Genomic DNA, 14,547 nt, shown 5'->3' with positions numbered 1-14,547 from the left:
AATGCCTCAGATGGCTGGGTTCCTGCCACCCACGTGGGAGACCTGGGTACTTGCGGGAGTGACCCTCTCCACTCCTCCTGCCTTTTTCTCTGCCTCCTAAATAAACATTTTTAAAATTTGTATTTCCCTGCTTTTAGGATTTAATTGGCCAAAACAAGTTAGCCAGTTCATGACTTCTCCTGCTTGGTAACACTGGGTAAGCCTCCTGTCCTCATCTACAATGCCCACGGAAGGTAACGCATCACAGTGCAGCTGGAGACAGAAAGTGCGCAGGATACCTTGGCGAGGGCCCTGAGCGCGCGCTACTTGAAGTGCACCTGGCTGCAGGTGGCCATGCTGGCGAAGGGCGCCCTCTCCTCCAGGCTGCCGTTGAGTGTCAGCTCAGAAAAGTCTGTAAACAGAAAGAAGGCGCGATGAGAGCCACCATGCCCTGCCACCCTGCCGCCCTGCCCACAGCTCAGTGACCGAGCGGCGGTGGCATGGCGCATGGCTTCTGTAACAATCTCAGACCAGAATCGGGCAGCACATCGCACTGCATGTACATATGACATCATCCTGACACACTGACAGCGCGGTTAAATAACAGCGTTTAGGGCATTTTCTTTAAGTTATATGTGTCTCGTGGGAGCCTAGTGCTTTATTTTTTGTGCCAAATAGGGGTAAACAGTTTTAACAAACAATTTGTAGTTTAGGAAAGACACCCTACTTGGGATTTGTAGTCTTACAGCCTCACATACGTATCATTTGTGTCTCATGACTGTTCTATTTCAAAAATAAATGGCCCAGTTGTGAGATGGGATTACACCCACTTCCTTGTGGCTCAGCGTTTCGGTTTCCATCTTTTCTCCATTATCAACAGTCATTTACTGAGCACCCACTGGGTGGGCAGCACTCCCCTGGACACTGTTTTTCTCCCCCCTTATTCCCTCTCCCATGGTGCCTGAACGGGCACTGCTCTCTCGAGCTCCCAGCTGTTTCACACCATGAGATACCAGGAAAAGCTGGCCTTCAACCTCAGTATTCGGTCTAATTCCTTAAATGCAGGCGACCTGTGATAACACAAATCATTACTGGGCTTTAGCCTTCGTACCTGAGGCTTTGTGACAAATGAGGCTCGTGACAAATGAAGTTCTCCTTCAAGAGTGGGGTCTTTAGGCCAAAAGTCACTGAATAATTTCTAGACAAACACATCAAGAATATGTAATGGGTAGAAAAGGTTACTAAATTCAAGTCAAAATGGAATTTGAGTACATTTCCAAGCATACAAATAGTTGATTTTGTAAGAATTTCATATATTCGTGGAAGGAGTTATTGGGCCAATGAATTAGCAAATTGAAATAATGTCAACATTCAAACTAATTTCCACTCTTGAAGCAACCTGTGACAGACTGAGAGGTGTTCCGTGTGCTTAGGGAGCCAGCATCACTGGGAACATTTACCTTTCTCATCATTACTATGGGTGAGGTCGAGCACCTTGTATTACGACACTGGAATTTCCTTTTTGGGAAACTGCTCATATCATCTGTCCTTTTTTACCAAGTTATTGACATTTTTCTTGCGGATTTGCAAGTTCTTTATATACCAGGAAAGGACGCCCTGTTCTGAGCACGAGATGCATCTCTCCTGGCTCACATCTGCCTGTTTAGCCTGCGGCGTTTTTTGCCATGCAGAAATCTCTTTGTGTTCAGTTGGTTTTCAACTCCCATGGCGCCCAGGTTTCGTGTGGCACTTGGAGAAGACGTGCTGTGACTTCAGCTGGCTCCTTTAGGACTTCTGCAGTTTCGCTGTCTGAGCAGAGCCCCCGTCTGACACAAGTTCCCACTACGCCCGAATCAAGACGCACAGCTCTGGGAATAATTCTGCGAAGTATCCATCAGTAACACAGAACATCTGTATTCCCAGACTCCAGGCTTTTGAAATCTTAGGTTCTGTCTGAAATCAGACTGGTTGTCAAGTAATCCTTGCAAAATTTTAATGTTTCATGAACAAGAGACAACAGAACCTCAGACATGGGTGTCTGAGGAAGAGGGAAGACTTGGCGGCTTAGCTCTTTTCACAAAAGACTGCGAGACATTCACTGATGAACGTGGACCATACTGACAGAGCCCTGGGAACAGCCCTCACTCAGCCACAGGGGACACGAGGGTGGACACAGAACCATGATGGGCGGGGCGGTGCACAACGCTGTGAGGTGTGGCCTGCATTTCCACCTCGTCACCTATCTTTACTCCTCTGTGCCTCCTGTTTGCTCTCTTTTCTAATAAGCGTTTCTCTATCCCGGATAATGAGAAAAAGTGTCATTTTCACTCAGTGGATTCTCTGGGCATTACGCTTATACACATAAAAAGTGTCATTTTTTAAGACTAAATATGTTTTATACCTAGAGCTCAGGAGAATTATTTAAAACTAGTTCCTGAAGATAAGACAATGACCTCCCTAAGTTGTATTTTCTACTGGAATGACTTATCTGAACAGCTTAGAAACCATCTTTACCAGGTCTGTGAAAACTCAGGTGGTCTACAGGTGAGCTGTCACTGAGCTGCCAAACAGTTTTCACCTTCTTGTGACCGCTGTTTATTTCCACTCTCCATTTCTGTGGTTTCTCACTAAGGAAAGAAAAAAAAAAGTTTTTCTTTCTATAGCCATTTAGTGATGTCCTCATTTGCTAAACACTGATGAAGGAGAGACAAACAGGTCCCCACCCTCGAGAAGTGCAGTGGGGGCAGGGGTTGTGCGTGGCCGAGCGTTCAGATGGCTGGGTTGAGATGCTGCATCTCATATCCCGGTGCCTGGGTTAGATCCCTGGCACTGCTCCTGACCTGAGCTTCCTGCTGGTGCACACCCTGGGGAGCAGGGGTCCCTACCACACAAGAGGGAGGCCTGGACTGAGTTCCCAGCTCCTGGCCCTGGTCCCTGGCCAAATGCTGCTCTAGGCAGCTGGGGCGTGAATCAGAGTGTGGGATCTCTCTGCCTCTCCAAAAAAAAAAAAAAAAAAGTTTTAATTTTAAAAGACAACATTGATACCAATTTACCAATTCAATGTTTTCAAAAGCAGTAACAGAGAAATAGCAGACGTGTCAGGGGACAGAAGGTAAGACTATAACTCGGGGGTTGTACTCTCCATTCTGGGAGGGGATGTCAGGTGGAGAGAAAGGCCAGCACGAGAGGCCAGAGGCTCCCCGGCCTACAGAAAGCAGCCGCAGAGCCAGGAGGAGGTCAGATGGGGGGACTGAGACAATCAGCATCTCGGAGGGGAAGCAGCTCAGGGTCACCAGGTCTCCGTGGGACATGGACACCAAAACTGCCTACAGTCACGGAGGGGCTAAGGCGTTAATTTAATAATGAACTTGCTTACCTTTGGTATAAGTTTTTTATGGCAGCTGCTCTGACCGGTAGCTGAAAAATGTGTTGCTCATCAAGAGGATTCTGTTTATAGTATTTTATGCAGGATCTAAAACAAACAAACAAAAAGACCTTTTGAAAAAAGAGCTGGATGGAGATAAATCGTCAGGTCATGTGACGCTCAGGAGTGACCCTCAAAGTTTACCAACAACCACGAGCAGCAGCAGCAACACAAAGAATCATCTCAGCCACAGCATCAACACCAACCCCCGCTGACAAAAGCTTCCGTCATTTCTTTCTTTGAAAGGAAATTTCATTTAAAAAACATCACTGGTGGCCACATTTCTCATATACAGCAAACAGGAGAGGCTTTTTCAGGAGAAAACGGAGGGGAAGGAGACACAGCCTCCACTTTTCAGAGTCTAGTGAAGGGCTGACTCATTTACACTGCTGATCTTTAATGAGAAAAAGAAAAAACAAAAAAAACAAAAAAACAACACCTCTTCCAGGTTCTATTAAAAAATAATTATTTAAAAATTTTTCTTGCCACTGAGGCAGGTCCTAATTTTAGGAAAGGCAAAGGGTGCACTTATTTACGGTCTGAGGCCTCACACACACGCACCAGGCACCCAGGCCCACGGCCGCCCTGAGCAGTGCTGCCGGCAGGTCAGCATCAGGGCTCCAGTCCCTCCCCGGAGCAGAGACGGCGGCCATGGCAGTCTGGCCCAGGTTTATAGGGACGTAGGGAAGAGAGGAAACTAATATTTACCAGGTACCTACACAGTGTCAAATACCCTATACCCATTCACGGCATCATCTTTACAGCACACACGTGGGGTTATCAGAGGAGTAAGATTCACGGAAAGGACCTTCCCAAGGCAGTCAGAAAGCTCAGAGCCAGAAGTCACGTCGGTTCCTGTCGCAGCCTCGCCTTCCTAGGACACTGACCAGAACCGTGCATCCGGGAGGACAGGCGAACAGGTGCTACCCTAACTGGCAATGAAACTGTACAGATTTTGCCTGCAGTTTTGCAGAATGAATACATTTTATGTAAGTAACAACAGAGATACTTACTGTGTCAGAGAAAAGAGAAGCTCATGTTGAAGTTTAATGAAAAGCATGCAACTGACTACTATTTCTAGAATATGGTGGAGCTTCTGAACACGATAAACCTGCTCTTGTAAATCTACTGATGGAGAAATGAAGTATTCCTGAAATGAAAAAGGTAAAAGCAAAACAGGGCGTTAAAAAGTAGGTTCTTGGGGCTGGTGCTGTGGTGCAGTGGGTTAAGCCACTGCCTGCAGTGCCAGCATCCCATATGGGCGCCGGTTCTAGTCTCGGCTGCTCCACTTCCCATCCAGCTCTCTGCTATGGCCTGGGAAACAGTGGAAGATGGCCCAAGTGCTTGTGTCCCGGCTCCCACGTGGGAGACCCAGAAGAAGCTCCTGGCTCCTGGCTTCGGATCAGCAGCTCCGGCTGTTGTGACCAATTGGGGAGTGAACCATTGGATGGAAGACCTCTCTCTGCCTCTCCTTCTCTGTGTAACTTTTTTTTTTTTTTAAGATTTATTTATTTGAAAGAGTTACACAGAGAGAGGAGAGGCAGAGAGAGAGGGGTCTTCCTTCCGATGGTTCACTCCCCAATTGGCCACATGGCCAGAGCTTTTAAATAACCGTACACAGAATGGGTAAAAGAAAAACCAAGGCCGGTGCCGCGGCTCAATAGGCTAATCCTCCACCTGCGGTGCCAGCACACCGGGTTCTAGTCCCAGTCTTCTGTCCCGGTTGCATCTCTTCCAGGCCAGCTCTCTGCTGTGGCCCGGGAGTGTAGTGGAGGATGGCCCAAGTGCTTGGGCCCTGCACCTGCATGGGAGACCAGGAGGAAGCACCTGGCTCCTGCCTTCAGATCAGCGCGGTGTGCCGGCTGCAGCATGCCAGCCGCAGCGCGCCGGCCGCGGTGGCCATTAGAGGGTGAACCAATGGCAAAGGAAGACCTTTCTCTCTATCTCTCTCTCTCACTGTCTACTCTGCCTGTCAAAAAAAAAATAAATAAATAAATAAAAAGAAAAAGAAAAACCAAGTTGAGAATGAGAAATGAACTCACCAAATGGTTCAAAGATGCAAGTTCTTGACCTATGAAGAAAAAAATGCAGATGCACAAATAAGGTTTAGGAATTGTCTACTACATGCTAAGGAAGCTAAGGAAACCTCCTGATAGCTCATCAATCAAAGAGATGGTCAAGGTAAATAGGAACTCTCAAAAGCCCCAATTTTCTCACATGACACCATAACAAAATGCCAGCACTTACTCTAAAACTGATCATATTGTGCTTCTAATGAAAAGAATCCAGTGTTGGGTATTCAAACATCTTACAAAAGGGTTTTTTATTTATGACACTAAACTAGCAGAATCTCAAATGTTTGAATTAAAAACAAACCCACAAACAACAACTACAGTGATATGTAACTGAATACCTGGATGAAGGGACAAACTAGGGCCACAGAAGGAAATGCTTATCTCACAGGAGCCAGGCAAAGCCAGCTCACAAATGACCAGGGGTCAGCAGAAGGACGAAATCTGAGAACATCTACACAGACAACAACTGAGACGTGCATTTCTATCTTTTGAGCTGGGAAAGACTTACCTATGAAAAAACTGATATAATCTTTCTTTAGTTTGTCCAAACCAATTTCCAAAAGTATCTGAAGTGGAATAGTCCCTGTGAGAGAAACTGTGTCCATGGTGCCGTGGTAGGACTGATGAATGAGCTTGCTCAGTAAGCTGTTACTCCCACTGTGGAGCTAGAAATCGAGAACATTTTATAAATCGTAGATAAATCCAACAGGCAAAAGAGAAGTAAATTACATCTTCCATGAGTTAAACATTGTTAAGTTTACATTCTTAGTCTCCCGACACTATAAATGGTTGCAACCAAAGTCACAACCTATAAACATGCCAGTTTCTGAAATGCTGTTCCTAGCTCCCCCCACCTTTTTAGGGTTAAGTCTGAAACTACAAAGAAGAGCTTAAACCTATCACCCCTAGGTACAATTCCACCAAAGAGAAGTCACAGGTGTCCTCAGAGGCTTCACAGCTAGGAATTCTCCTGTCCTCCGTCGTGAGACACTGCTGCTCCACAAAACACTCCCTGTGTGGTCCCTGCTTTTGTCACAAGGAACTCCTCACTGGCTGCAATGTCCAGCACACTAACTGCAAATTAAGAAGTGCTGTGAACTAGAGATTTCACACTGTTCTAAAGGTTAAACAATTCATTTTAAATCTACATAAAACATCTGTCATTTTTCCATTCCTTTCCAATATCTCTACTTGCATCACTGTTGTTTGCAATTTCTTTTTTTGAATGAATGGCACCTCATTTCCAATCAATGTACAGAGCAGGATTACACTACAAACCCACAAACACCAAAACTCAGGGAAAACCTCGGTGGCCCAAATGAAAAAGCCCAGGATCCCTACGCCTGACGCCTCTGCTTGGAGTGTGCCCGGCCACACCTCCCAACATGGCTTAGCTCCTATGCTCAGCAAGTGGCAGCCAGATTAATGAAAATAACTCCTAGTAAGTGAGGAATCCCTTTGTTTCTAACTTTTTACTTAGTCTTTTCTTGATTATAAAAGCAGTACGAGGGGCTGATGCTGTGGTGCAGTGGGGTAAGCTGCTACTTATGACACTAACATCCTGTATGGATGCTGGTTCATGTCCTGGCTGTTCCCCTTCCAATCCAGCTCCCTGCTGGACTGTCTGGGAAAGTAGCAGGAGAGAGCCCAAGTGTCTGGGCCCCTGCTACAGTAGACCTGGATGAAGCTCCTGGCTCCTGGCTTTGCCCAACATAGGCCTGGCCATTGTGGTCATTTGAGGAGTAAACTAGCAGATGGAAGCTCTCTCCCCATAAGTCTGCCTTTCTAATAAATAAGTAAATCTTTAAAAAAAAAAAAAAAGATTTTTTTAGTTATTTGAAAGTCAGAGTTAGAGAGAGGCAGAGCCAGAGAGAGAGAAAGGTCATCCATCCACTGTGTTCACTCCCCAAAAGATCACAATGGCCAGAGCTGTGCTGATCTGAAGCTAGGAGCTTCTTCTGGATCTCCCACATGGGTGCAGGGGCCCAAGGACTTGGGCCATCTTCCACTGCTTTCCCAGGCCACAGCAGAGAACTGGATGGGAAGTGGAGCAGCCGGGACTTGAATCGGCACCCATATGGGATGCCGGCACTGTAGGCCATTGCACCACAGCAATGGCCCCAATAAGTAAATCTTGAAAAATTTTAAAAAGCACAGATTCATTGTGGAAATTGTAATGTGCAGAAAAGTTCAGGGCTAGCACCGTGGTATAGAAGATTAAGCCTCCAACTGCAGTGTTGGCATCCCATATGGGCACTAGTTTGAATCCTGGCTACTCCACTTCTGATCTAGCTCGTTGCTAATACACCTAAGAAAGCAGCAAAAGTGCTTGGGCCCATGCACCCACATGAGAAACTTGGAGGAAGCTCCTAGCTCCTGGTTTTGGCTTGGCCCAGCCCCAGCCATTGTGGCCATTTGGGGAATAATCAGTGCATGGAAGGTCACTCCCTCTCTATCTCTGTCTTTCAAGTAAATAAATAAATCTTTATTAAAAAAAAAAAAAAGAAAAAATATGTAATTCAAATGGAAAAAGTCACTTGGAACCCTTCCACCAGAAGGTGAAAAGCTTTGAAAACCTCATGCTACACTGTGAGGCTCTCAATACGTTAGTTATCAAAACTGCTCTTTAGGAAGAGAGTCCCAGTTTGTATTCTCAGGAGTATAGAGGAGGACTCATCTACAGCAGCAGTTGGTGACAACATCAGAGGTGCACACACTGAGCACTTAACCAGGAGCCAGGCAGCAGGAGATGCACATGAACTGAACGGTTATCCCTGCACCAACACTGGGAGGCAGTTACTGTCCCCACCCTCACTTCCAGACAAGGACCTTGTGACCAGGTTGGTGAAGGACCTGCCCACGTCTGCAGAGCTAGAATTCAAACCCAAGCAATGTGCTCCCACGCCTGTGTCCTGACCCATCGTGCTGGGCTGCTGAGGAAACAGCAAGTCACAACCTACCCACGGCTGGATGTCACCACGCTGCAGACTCTGGATGACCAGCGAGAAACACTTCACCAAGTCTTGATACGAAACCACACCTTGAAAAACACATCAGTCTGATGTTATTTTCATATTAAATGCATCATTCATTTTAATATACAAATGAAATGATTAATAACCTGTACTTTATGGATGGAGAAGAAAGGAATTAAAGATGGTTAAAAAAAGGTTTAATACATTTTAAAAATATTTTTATTTACTAGGGGCCAGCATTGTGGTATAGTGGGTAAAGCCACCACTGTGACACCAGCATCCCACGTGGGCACTGGGTTCATCCCAGATGCTTTGCTTCTGATCCAGCTTCCTGCTAATGGCCTGGGAAAAGCAGCAGCAGATGGTCCAAGTGCTTGGGCCTCTGTCATCCACATGGGAGAGCTGGATGAAGCTCTAGGCTCAAGCCTGGGCCAGTTCTGGATGTTGTGGCCATCTCAGGAGTGAACCAGCAGGTGGAAGATCCCTCTCTCTTTCTCTCTCCGTAACTCTGACTTTCAAATAAGAAATAAAATCTTTTTAAAAAACTCACTTATTTCAAGGTAGAGAGACAAAGATCTGCAACTTGCTGATTCACCCAAATACATGCAACAATTGGCACTAGGCCAGGCCCAAGCCAGAAGCTGGAAACTCAATCTGGCTTCCATACGGGTGGAAGGGACTCAAGTACTTGGTCCATCACCTTCTGTCTCCAACAGTGCACATTAGCAGGAAGCTGGACTCAGAAGAGGAGCTGGGACTCAACCCCAGGCACTGATATGGAACGTGGGCATCCCCAGGGGTGGTTTAACTACTGTACTAAACGCCCACCTGAAATAATACATTGTTAAAGAAATCCAGGTCAGATCGCAGACAAAACAAAACAAACAAAAAAAACTTAGAGGGCCAGCATGGTGGCGCAGCAGGTAAAGCTGCTGCCTGTAGTGCCTCCCACATGGGCACTGGTCTGTGTCCCGGCTGCTCCACTTCCGATCCAGCTCCCTGCTATGGCCCAAGTGCTTGGGCCCCTGCACCCATGTGGGAGACCCGGAAGAAGCTCCCGGCTCCTGGTTGGCCGTTGTTGCCAACTGGGGAGTGAACCAGCAGATAGAAGACCTCTCTCTCTCTGCCTCTCTGTAACTTTGCCTTTCAAAATAAATAAATAAATAAAACAGGAAAGAGTGTAATCACGCCGGAAACCTACTGCTGCTCATCTTGCACCACAGCTGCTCAGCGAAGTCGAGGTCCCCGCGCACCGTGATCAGCACAGACCTGTCCACCGCGGCAGCGTCGGGCTTCACGCTCTGGAGAGGAAACACGCCTCAGCAAACACTCAGCTCAAACCCAGGAGGAGGACGCTGGGGTAGCAAGGCTTTAAAACACAGATTCACGAACACAAAGGCGGACACAGATGCATTTCTACAATTGCATTCGCTAATGAGGACAAACTCATCCACACAGTGCACGACTGCAGCCTGCAAATCATTTCAGAACTGGAATGCCCCAAATCAACAAACAACAAATGCTGGAAGGACGTGGGGAAAAAGGTGCCCTAAGCCACTGATGGTGGGAATGCACAGCAACTGTGGAAGACAGGATGGAGATACCTCAGAAATCTGAATATGGGACCTCCATATGACCCAGCCATCACACTCCTGGGAATTCACCCAAGGGAAATGAAATCAGCATATGGAAGAGTTATCTGTTCCCCTGTTTACTGCAGCTCAATTCACAATAGCTAAGATATGGACTCAACCCAAATGCCCATCAACTGAACACTGGATACAGAAATTATGGGATATGCATACCATGGAATACTACATAGCAGAAAAAATGAAATCCTGTCATTTGCAACAAAATGGATGAAACCGGAAAACATCACACTTAGTGAAACAAGCCAGTCCCAAAAGGACAATCCCATATGTTCTTCCTGATCTGTGATAATTAATAGAGCACCTAAAAGGTAATCTATAGAAGTGAAATTAATGCAATGACTTTGAACAGCCCTTGTCTCAAACTATTGAGGAATAGTTTTTTTTTTCCATACAGTTTATGGAACTCTGCTTAGTATAGAGTTAATCATATGTGTATAAAGTTAATTGAAAACAGATCTTAGTAAAAAAATAAGAATGGGAATAGGAGAGGGAGGAGGAAGAGGGATGGGGGGGTGGGGGAGGTATGGTGGGAATAATCACTATGTTCCCAAAGTTGTATTGATGGAATGCATGAAGTTTGTATTCCTTAAATAAAAGGTTTCTGGGGGGAAAAAAAACTGGAATGCTTAATAAATATTCAACTTTTCTTATAGGTGAAAATCTTTAAGAAATTACCTTTTTCTTCATTTCTTTTTATGTCAAATGAGAATATAACCAGCTTAATAAATAAATACATAAATATAATACCATATTACAGCATAGTGAAATAAGATCTTATAGTATACTACTAACAATTTCACTTATATATCTCCACAACTGAGCAACTAATTAATATTTACATGTAATTCTCATTATAAAAATACTTACCAGCTCTTAAGGAAAGCAATCACTAGCACTGACATTAAAGACGAGAAAAGGGACCAGTGCTGTAGTGTAGGGGGTTAAGCCTATGCCTGTGGCGCTGGCATCCCATATGGGTGCGGGTTCGTGTCCCGGCTGCTCCACTTCTGATTCAGCTCTCTGCTATGGCCTAGGAAAAGCACTGGAATACGACCCAAATGCTTGGGCCCCTGCACCCACATAGGAGACCTGCAGGAAGCTCCTGGCTCCTAGCTTCAGATCAGCCCCACTCTGGCCATTGTGACCATTTGGGGAGTAAATCAGCCGATAGAAGACCTCTCTGTCTGTAACTCTGCCTCACAAATAAATAATCTTAAAGAAAAAAAAAAAAAAAGACTACAAAAACTCCCCAAAATGCAGCCCTGACTATATGAGATCCATCCAAGATGGTACAACATGAAACATAACAGTACAATCCAATTTCAAAGGTTCATTTCTATGTGACAGCAATCACTCACCTCTGTGTCCTTTCTTGTGGAATCACCAAATCCATCCAGCTGTTTCAAGTCTAGAAAGTGGCAGAAGTTGGTTAATTCTCGATTCTACTGTTCTGCTCTGCAAATTATTTGCATCCTAATCCCATTTTCAAGTGGCACACAGGACAAGAGACGTGAAACTGGGGACTTGGGCCATGACTGGAATCTCCAGCAGAGGGAATTCGAGGTTCCCATCACATCAGGTGTGGGAGGAACTGAGGGACACGACAGCCCCAGCCTGCCCCTGCCAGGAGCACAGCAGGGATGCAGAGGCTACCGGTTCACCCCTCTTTTCCTCCAGTGTCAGATATGGCTGTGTCACAGAAATTTCAAATCAAATCTTACTCACTTTTAAGATGACTTCACGACAAAAGCTGTCCCTTCAACCATGTCAGACTTCATCATTTTATACATATTCCAACCAAAAAGAATATCAAGCCACAGAGACAACTTGTATTTAAGTATAGCAAATATAAATTCTCAGTTAAGAAAAAGAAAAATGAGTTAGGAAACAAATACCGTTCAGAAATTCCTGTACAAGTTCAACAGCAGATTTTGCTTCCAGAGGCTCGAGCCACTCGGTAACACCAGTCCTCAAACCATCAGCCAACACCTACACGGAGATTTTAAAAAGCCCAAAGACTTCGTCAGCAGAAAGCACAGTTTAATCAGTAAGGATCCATTTAATATTATTAATTGTGCTAACATTTTACAGTGTTTGTCGCTTGCCAGCTATGGCAGAAGTGCTTTATATGTAGTATGTTATCCTAACAAAACTCTTGGGTGCGGGGGGAGACCAGTGCTGTGGCATAGTGGTTAAGGCCCTGGCCTGCAGTGCGGGCATCCCATATGGGCGCTGGTTCAAGTCCCAGCTGCTCCACTTCTGATCCAGCTCCCTGCTATGGCCTGGGAAAAGCATTGGAAGATGGTCCCAGTGCTTGGGTCCCTGCACCCAGAAGAAGCTCCAGGCTTCTGGCTTCAGATCAACCCAGCTCCAGCCATTGTGGCCAGCAGATGGTTCATCTCTCTCTCTCTCACTCTCTCTCTCGCCTCTGCCTCTCTAATTCTCTGCCTTTCAAATAAATAAATCTTAAAAACAACAACAAAACAATTCTGAGGTAAACTTTGTTTACCTTTGCTTTGTTCCATCTTGCTGAGGTCAAGAAAGTCACTCACTCACTCATGGTCTCACTGTCAGCAAACAGTGTCAGGATACACAGCCAGTGTCATTCCAAAGACGGTGCACGTGCACAGGTGCTACAGGGGTCAGGACTAGTGGCAGGGCACGCCCTGAAGACGCTGGTCTTTTGGTTAAGAAGGACACACAGTGCAGAAGAGATCCTCAGGAAACGACCACTGTGAGAATGCATGGCGCTCAAGAGACCCAGATGAGGCTCCTGGCTCTGGCCTGACCCAGCCCTGACTGCTGCAGCCATTTGGAGAGTGAGCCAGAGGATGGAACATCTCTCTCTGACTCTGTAACTCTGACTTATAAATAACTAAATCTTTAAAAAAATGTAAAATGGTGCAGTCACTGTGGATAAAAGTGACAGCTCAGCAGTTCCTCAGAACTCAGTCACCACCTGACCCAGCAACTCCATTCCAGAGGTGTGAAACATCCACAGAGACATTCCTACAGCAGTGTTCATGGCATCATTCATAACAGCCATGGGGCCGGTGATGTGGCGTAGCGGGTTAGGCCTTCACCAGCACTCCACATAGGCGCTGATTTGAGTGAGACCCGGGTGCTCCACTTCTGATCCAGCTCCTTGCTGAGCCTGGGAAAGCAGAGGAGGACAGCCCAAGTTGTACTTAGGGCCCTGCACCCATGTGGGATGGACAGAAGAAGCTCTGGGCTCTTGGCTTCAGCCTGGCCCAGCCCCAGCCATTGCAGACATTTGGGGAGTGAACCAGCAGATGGAAGACCTCTCTCTCTCTCTCTCCCCTCCTCTCTCTATAACTCTGCCTTTCAAATAAAAAAAAATCTTAAAACTAAGTAAATAAATATTCACAGTATGTTCATCAACCAATGAATGGATTAACCAAATGTGGTATGTCCATGCAGTGGAATGCTATTTGGCAACAAAAAAGCAACAAAGCACTACAGAAAACAGATTAATGACTGCAAGCGGCTAGTGGGGGTTAGCTGGAGGGGATGAAAATGTTCTAAAATTAGATATGGTGAAAGCTGTGCAACTTAGTAAATACACTAAAAAACTGAAATTGCACACTTAATATGGGTAAATGTAATGGGGTGAAATATATATTTCAACAAAGCTGTTATAAAAAGACGTAAGTAGGACACTGAGTGGATCCTAGTTTGCTTTGTATACCAAACTAACGGAGTCTCTACTGCACTAAAATGAGGAATCCCTTTGAGATTCAATACATAGACTTGAGCCCAAATTACTGACACACAAAATTATTAAAACAAATGCTCATTAACCTTTAGTATCAATCAAAATCCCCATATATCAGCAGAACATTAAACTTGGGAGTAAAATGGCAGCTGACCAACCAGGAAAGAGGAGAACTACTCATGAATACAAACCAAATACCCCAGTAGCAAGGCAGGGAAGATCAGAGACTATCAACCAACTAATGCTCCCTTTACAGCAGAGGTGAAGAGTGCTCGGCCCAAGGGCCATATGAGACATGCAAAATCATGTGGTCTGGAACTGCCAAGGCAACTGCAGGTCTGTAGTAAGCTTTTTTTTTTTTTTTTTTTTTTTTTTTTGACAGGCAGAGTGGACAGTGAGAGAGAGAGACAGAGAGAAAGGTCTTCCTTTGCCGTTGGTTCACCCTCTAATGGCCGCCACGGCCAGTGCGCTGCAGCCGGCACACCACGCTGATCCGAAGGCAGGAGCCAGGTGCTTCTCCTGGTCTCCCATGGGGTGCAGGGCCCAAGCACTTGGGCCATCCTCCACTGCACTCCCTGGCCACAGCAGAGAGCTGGCCTGGAAGAGGGGCAACCGGGACAGAATCTGGCGCCCCGACCGGGACTAGAACCCGGTGTGCCGGTGCCGCTAGGCGGAGGATTAGACTGTTGAGCCGCGGCGCTGGCAA

General features: G+C 46.0%; 1 protein-coding gene across 7 annotated transcripts in view; it reads right to left on the bottom strand.

Moving 5' to 3' along the window:
• Positions 1-14,547, bottom strand: part of ZWILCH (zwilch kinetochore protein) — a 38,661-nt gene that overhangs the window by 1,882 nt on the left and 22,232 nt on the right. For 5 of the 7 annotated variants that reach the window (XM_070054395.2, XM_089310603.1, XM_008268859.5 and 2 more), the window contains 10 exons: positions 12,001-12,094; positions 11,464-11,513; positions 9,655-9,754; positions 8,439-8,518; positions 5,987-6,143; positions 5,446-5,474; positions 4,417-4,553; positions 3,356-3,451; positions 2,494-2,606; positions 279-391 (listed from right to left, as the gene is read on the bottom strand). In XM_070054395.2, coding sequence (XP_069910496.1) covers positions 303-391; positions 2,494-2,606; positions 3,356-3,451; positions 4,417-4,553; positions 5,446-5,474; positions 5,987-6,143; positions 8,439-8,518; positions 9,655-9,754; positions 11,464-11,513; positions 12,001-12,094 — 945 coding nt within the window. In that variant the 3' untranslated portion in view covers positions 279-302. Of the gene's footprint in view, positions 1-278; positions 392-1,026; positions 1,178-2,493; positions 2,607-3,355; positions 3,452-4,416; positions 4,554-5,445; positions 5,475-5,986; positions 6,144-8,438; positions 8,519-9,654; positions 9,755-11,463; positions 11,514-12,000; positions 12,095-14,547 lie in introns of those variants that run through there. The other 2 variants (XM_070054396.2, XM_089310602.1) reach the window with 2 other exon arrangements.

Source organism: Oryctolagus cuniculus, chromosome 12, assembly GCF_051225735.1.
Source record: "Oryctolagus cuniculus isolate XC-2025 breed Fujian yellow rabbit chromosome 12, ASM5122573v1, whole genome shotgun sequence".
In the NCBI taxonomy this organism is placed as follows: Eukaryota; Metazoa; Chordata; class Mammalia; order Lagomorpha; family Leporidae; genus Oryctolagus; species Oryctolagus cuniculus.
The sequence above is the reverse complement of the archived record's forward strand: the minus strand, read 5'-3'. Positions and strand labels throughout refer to the sequence as shown.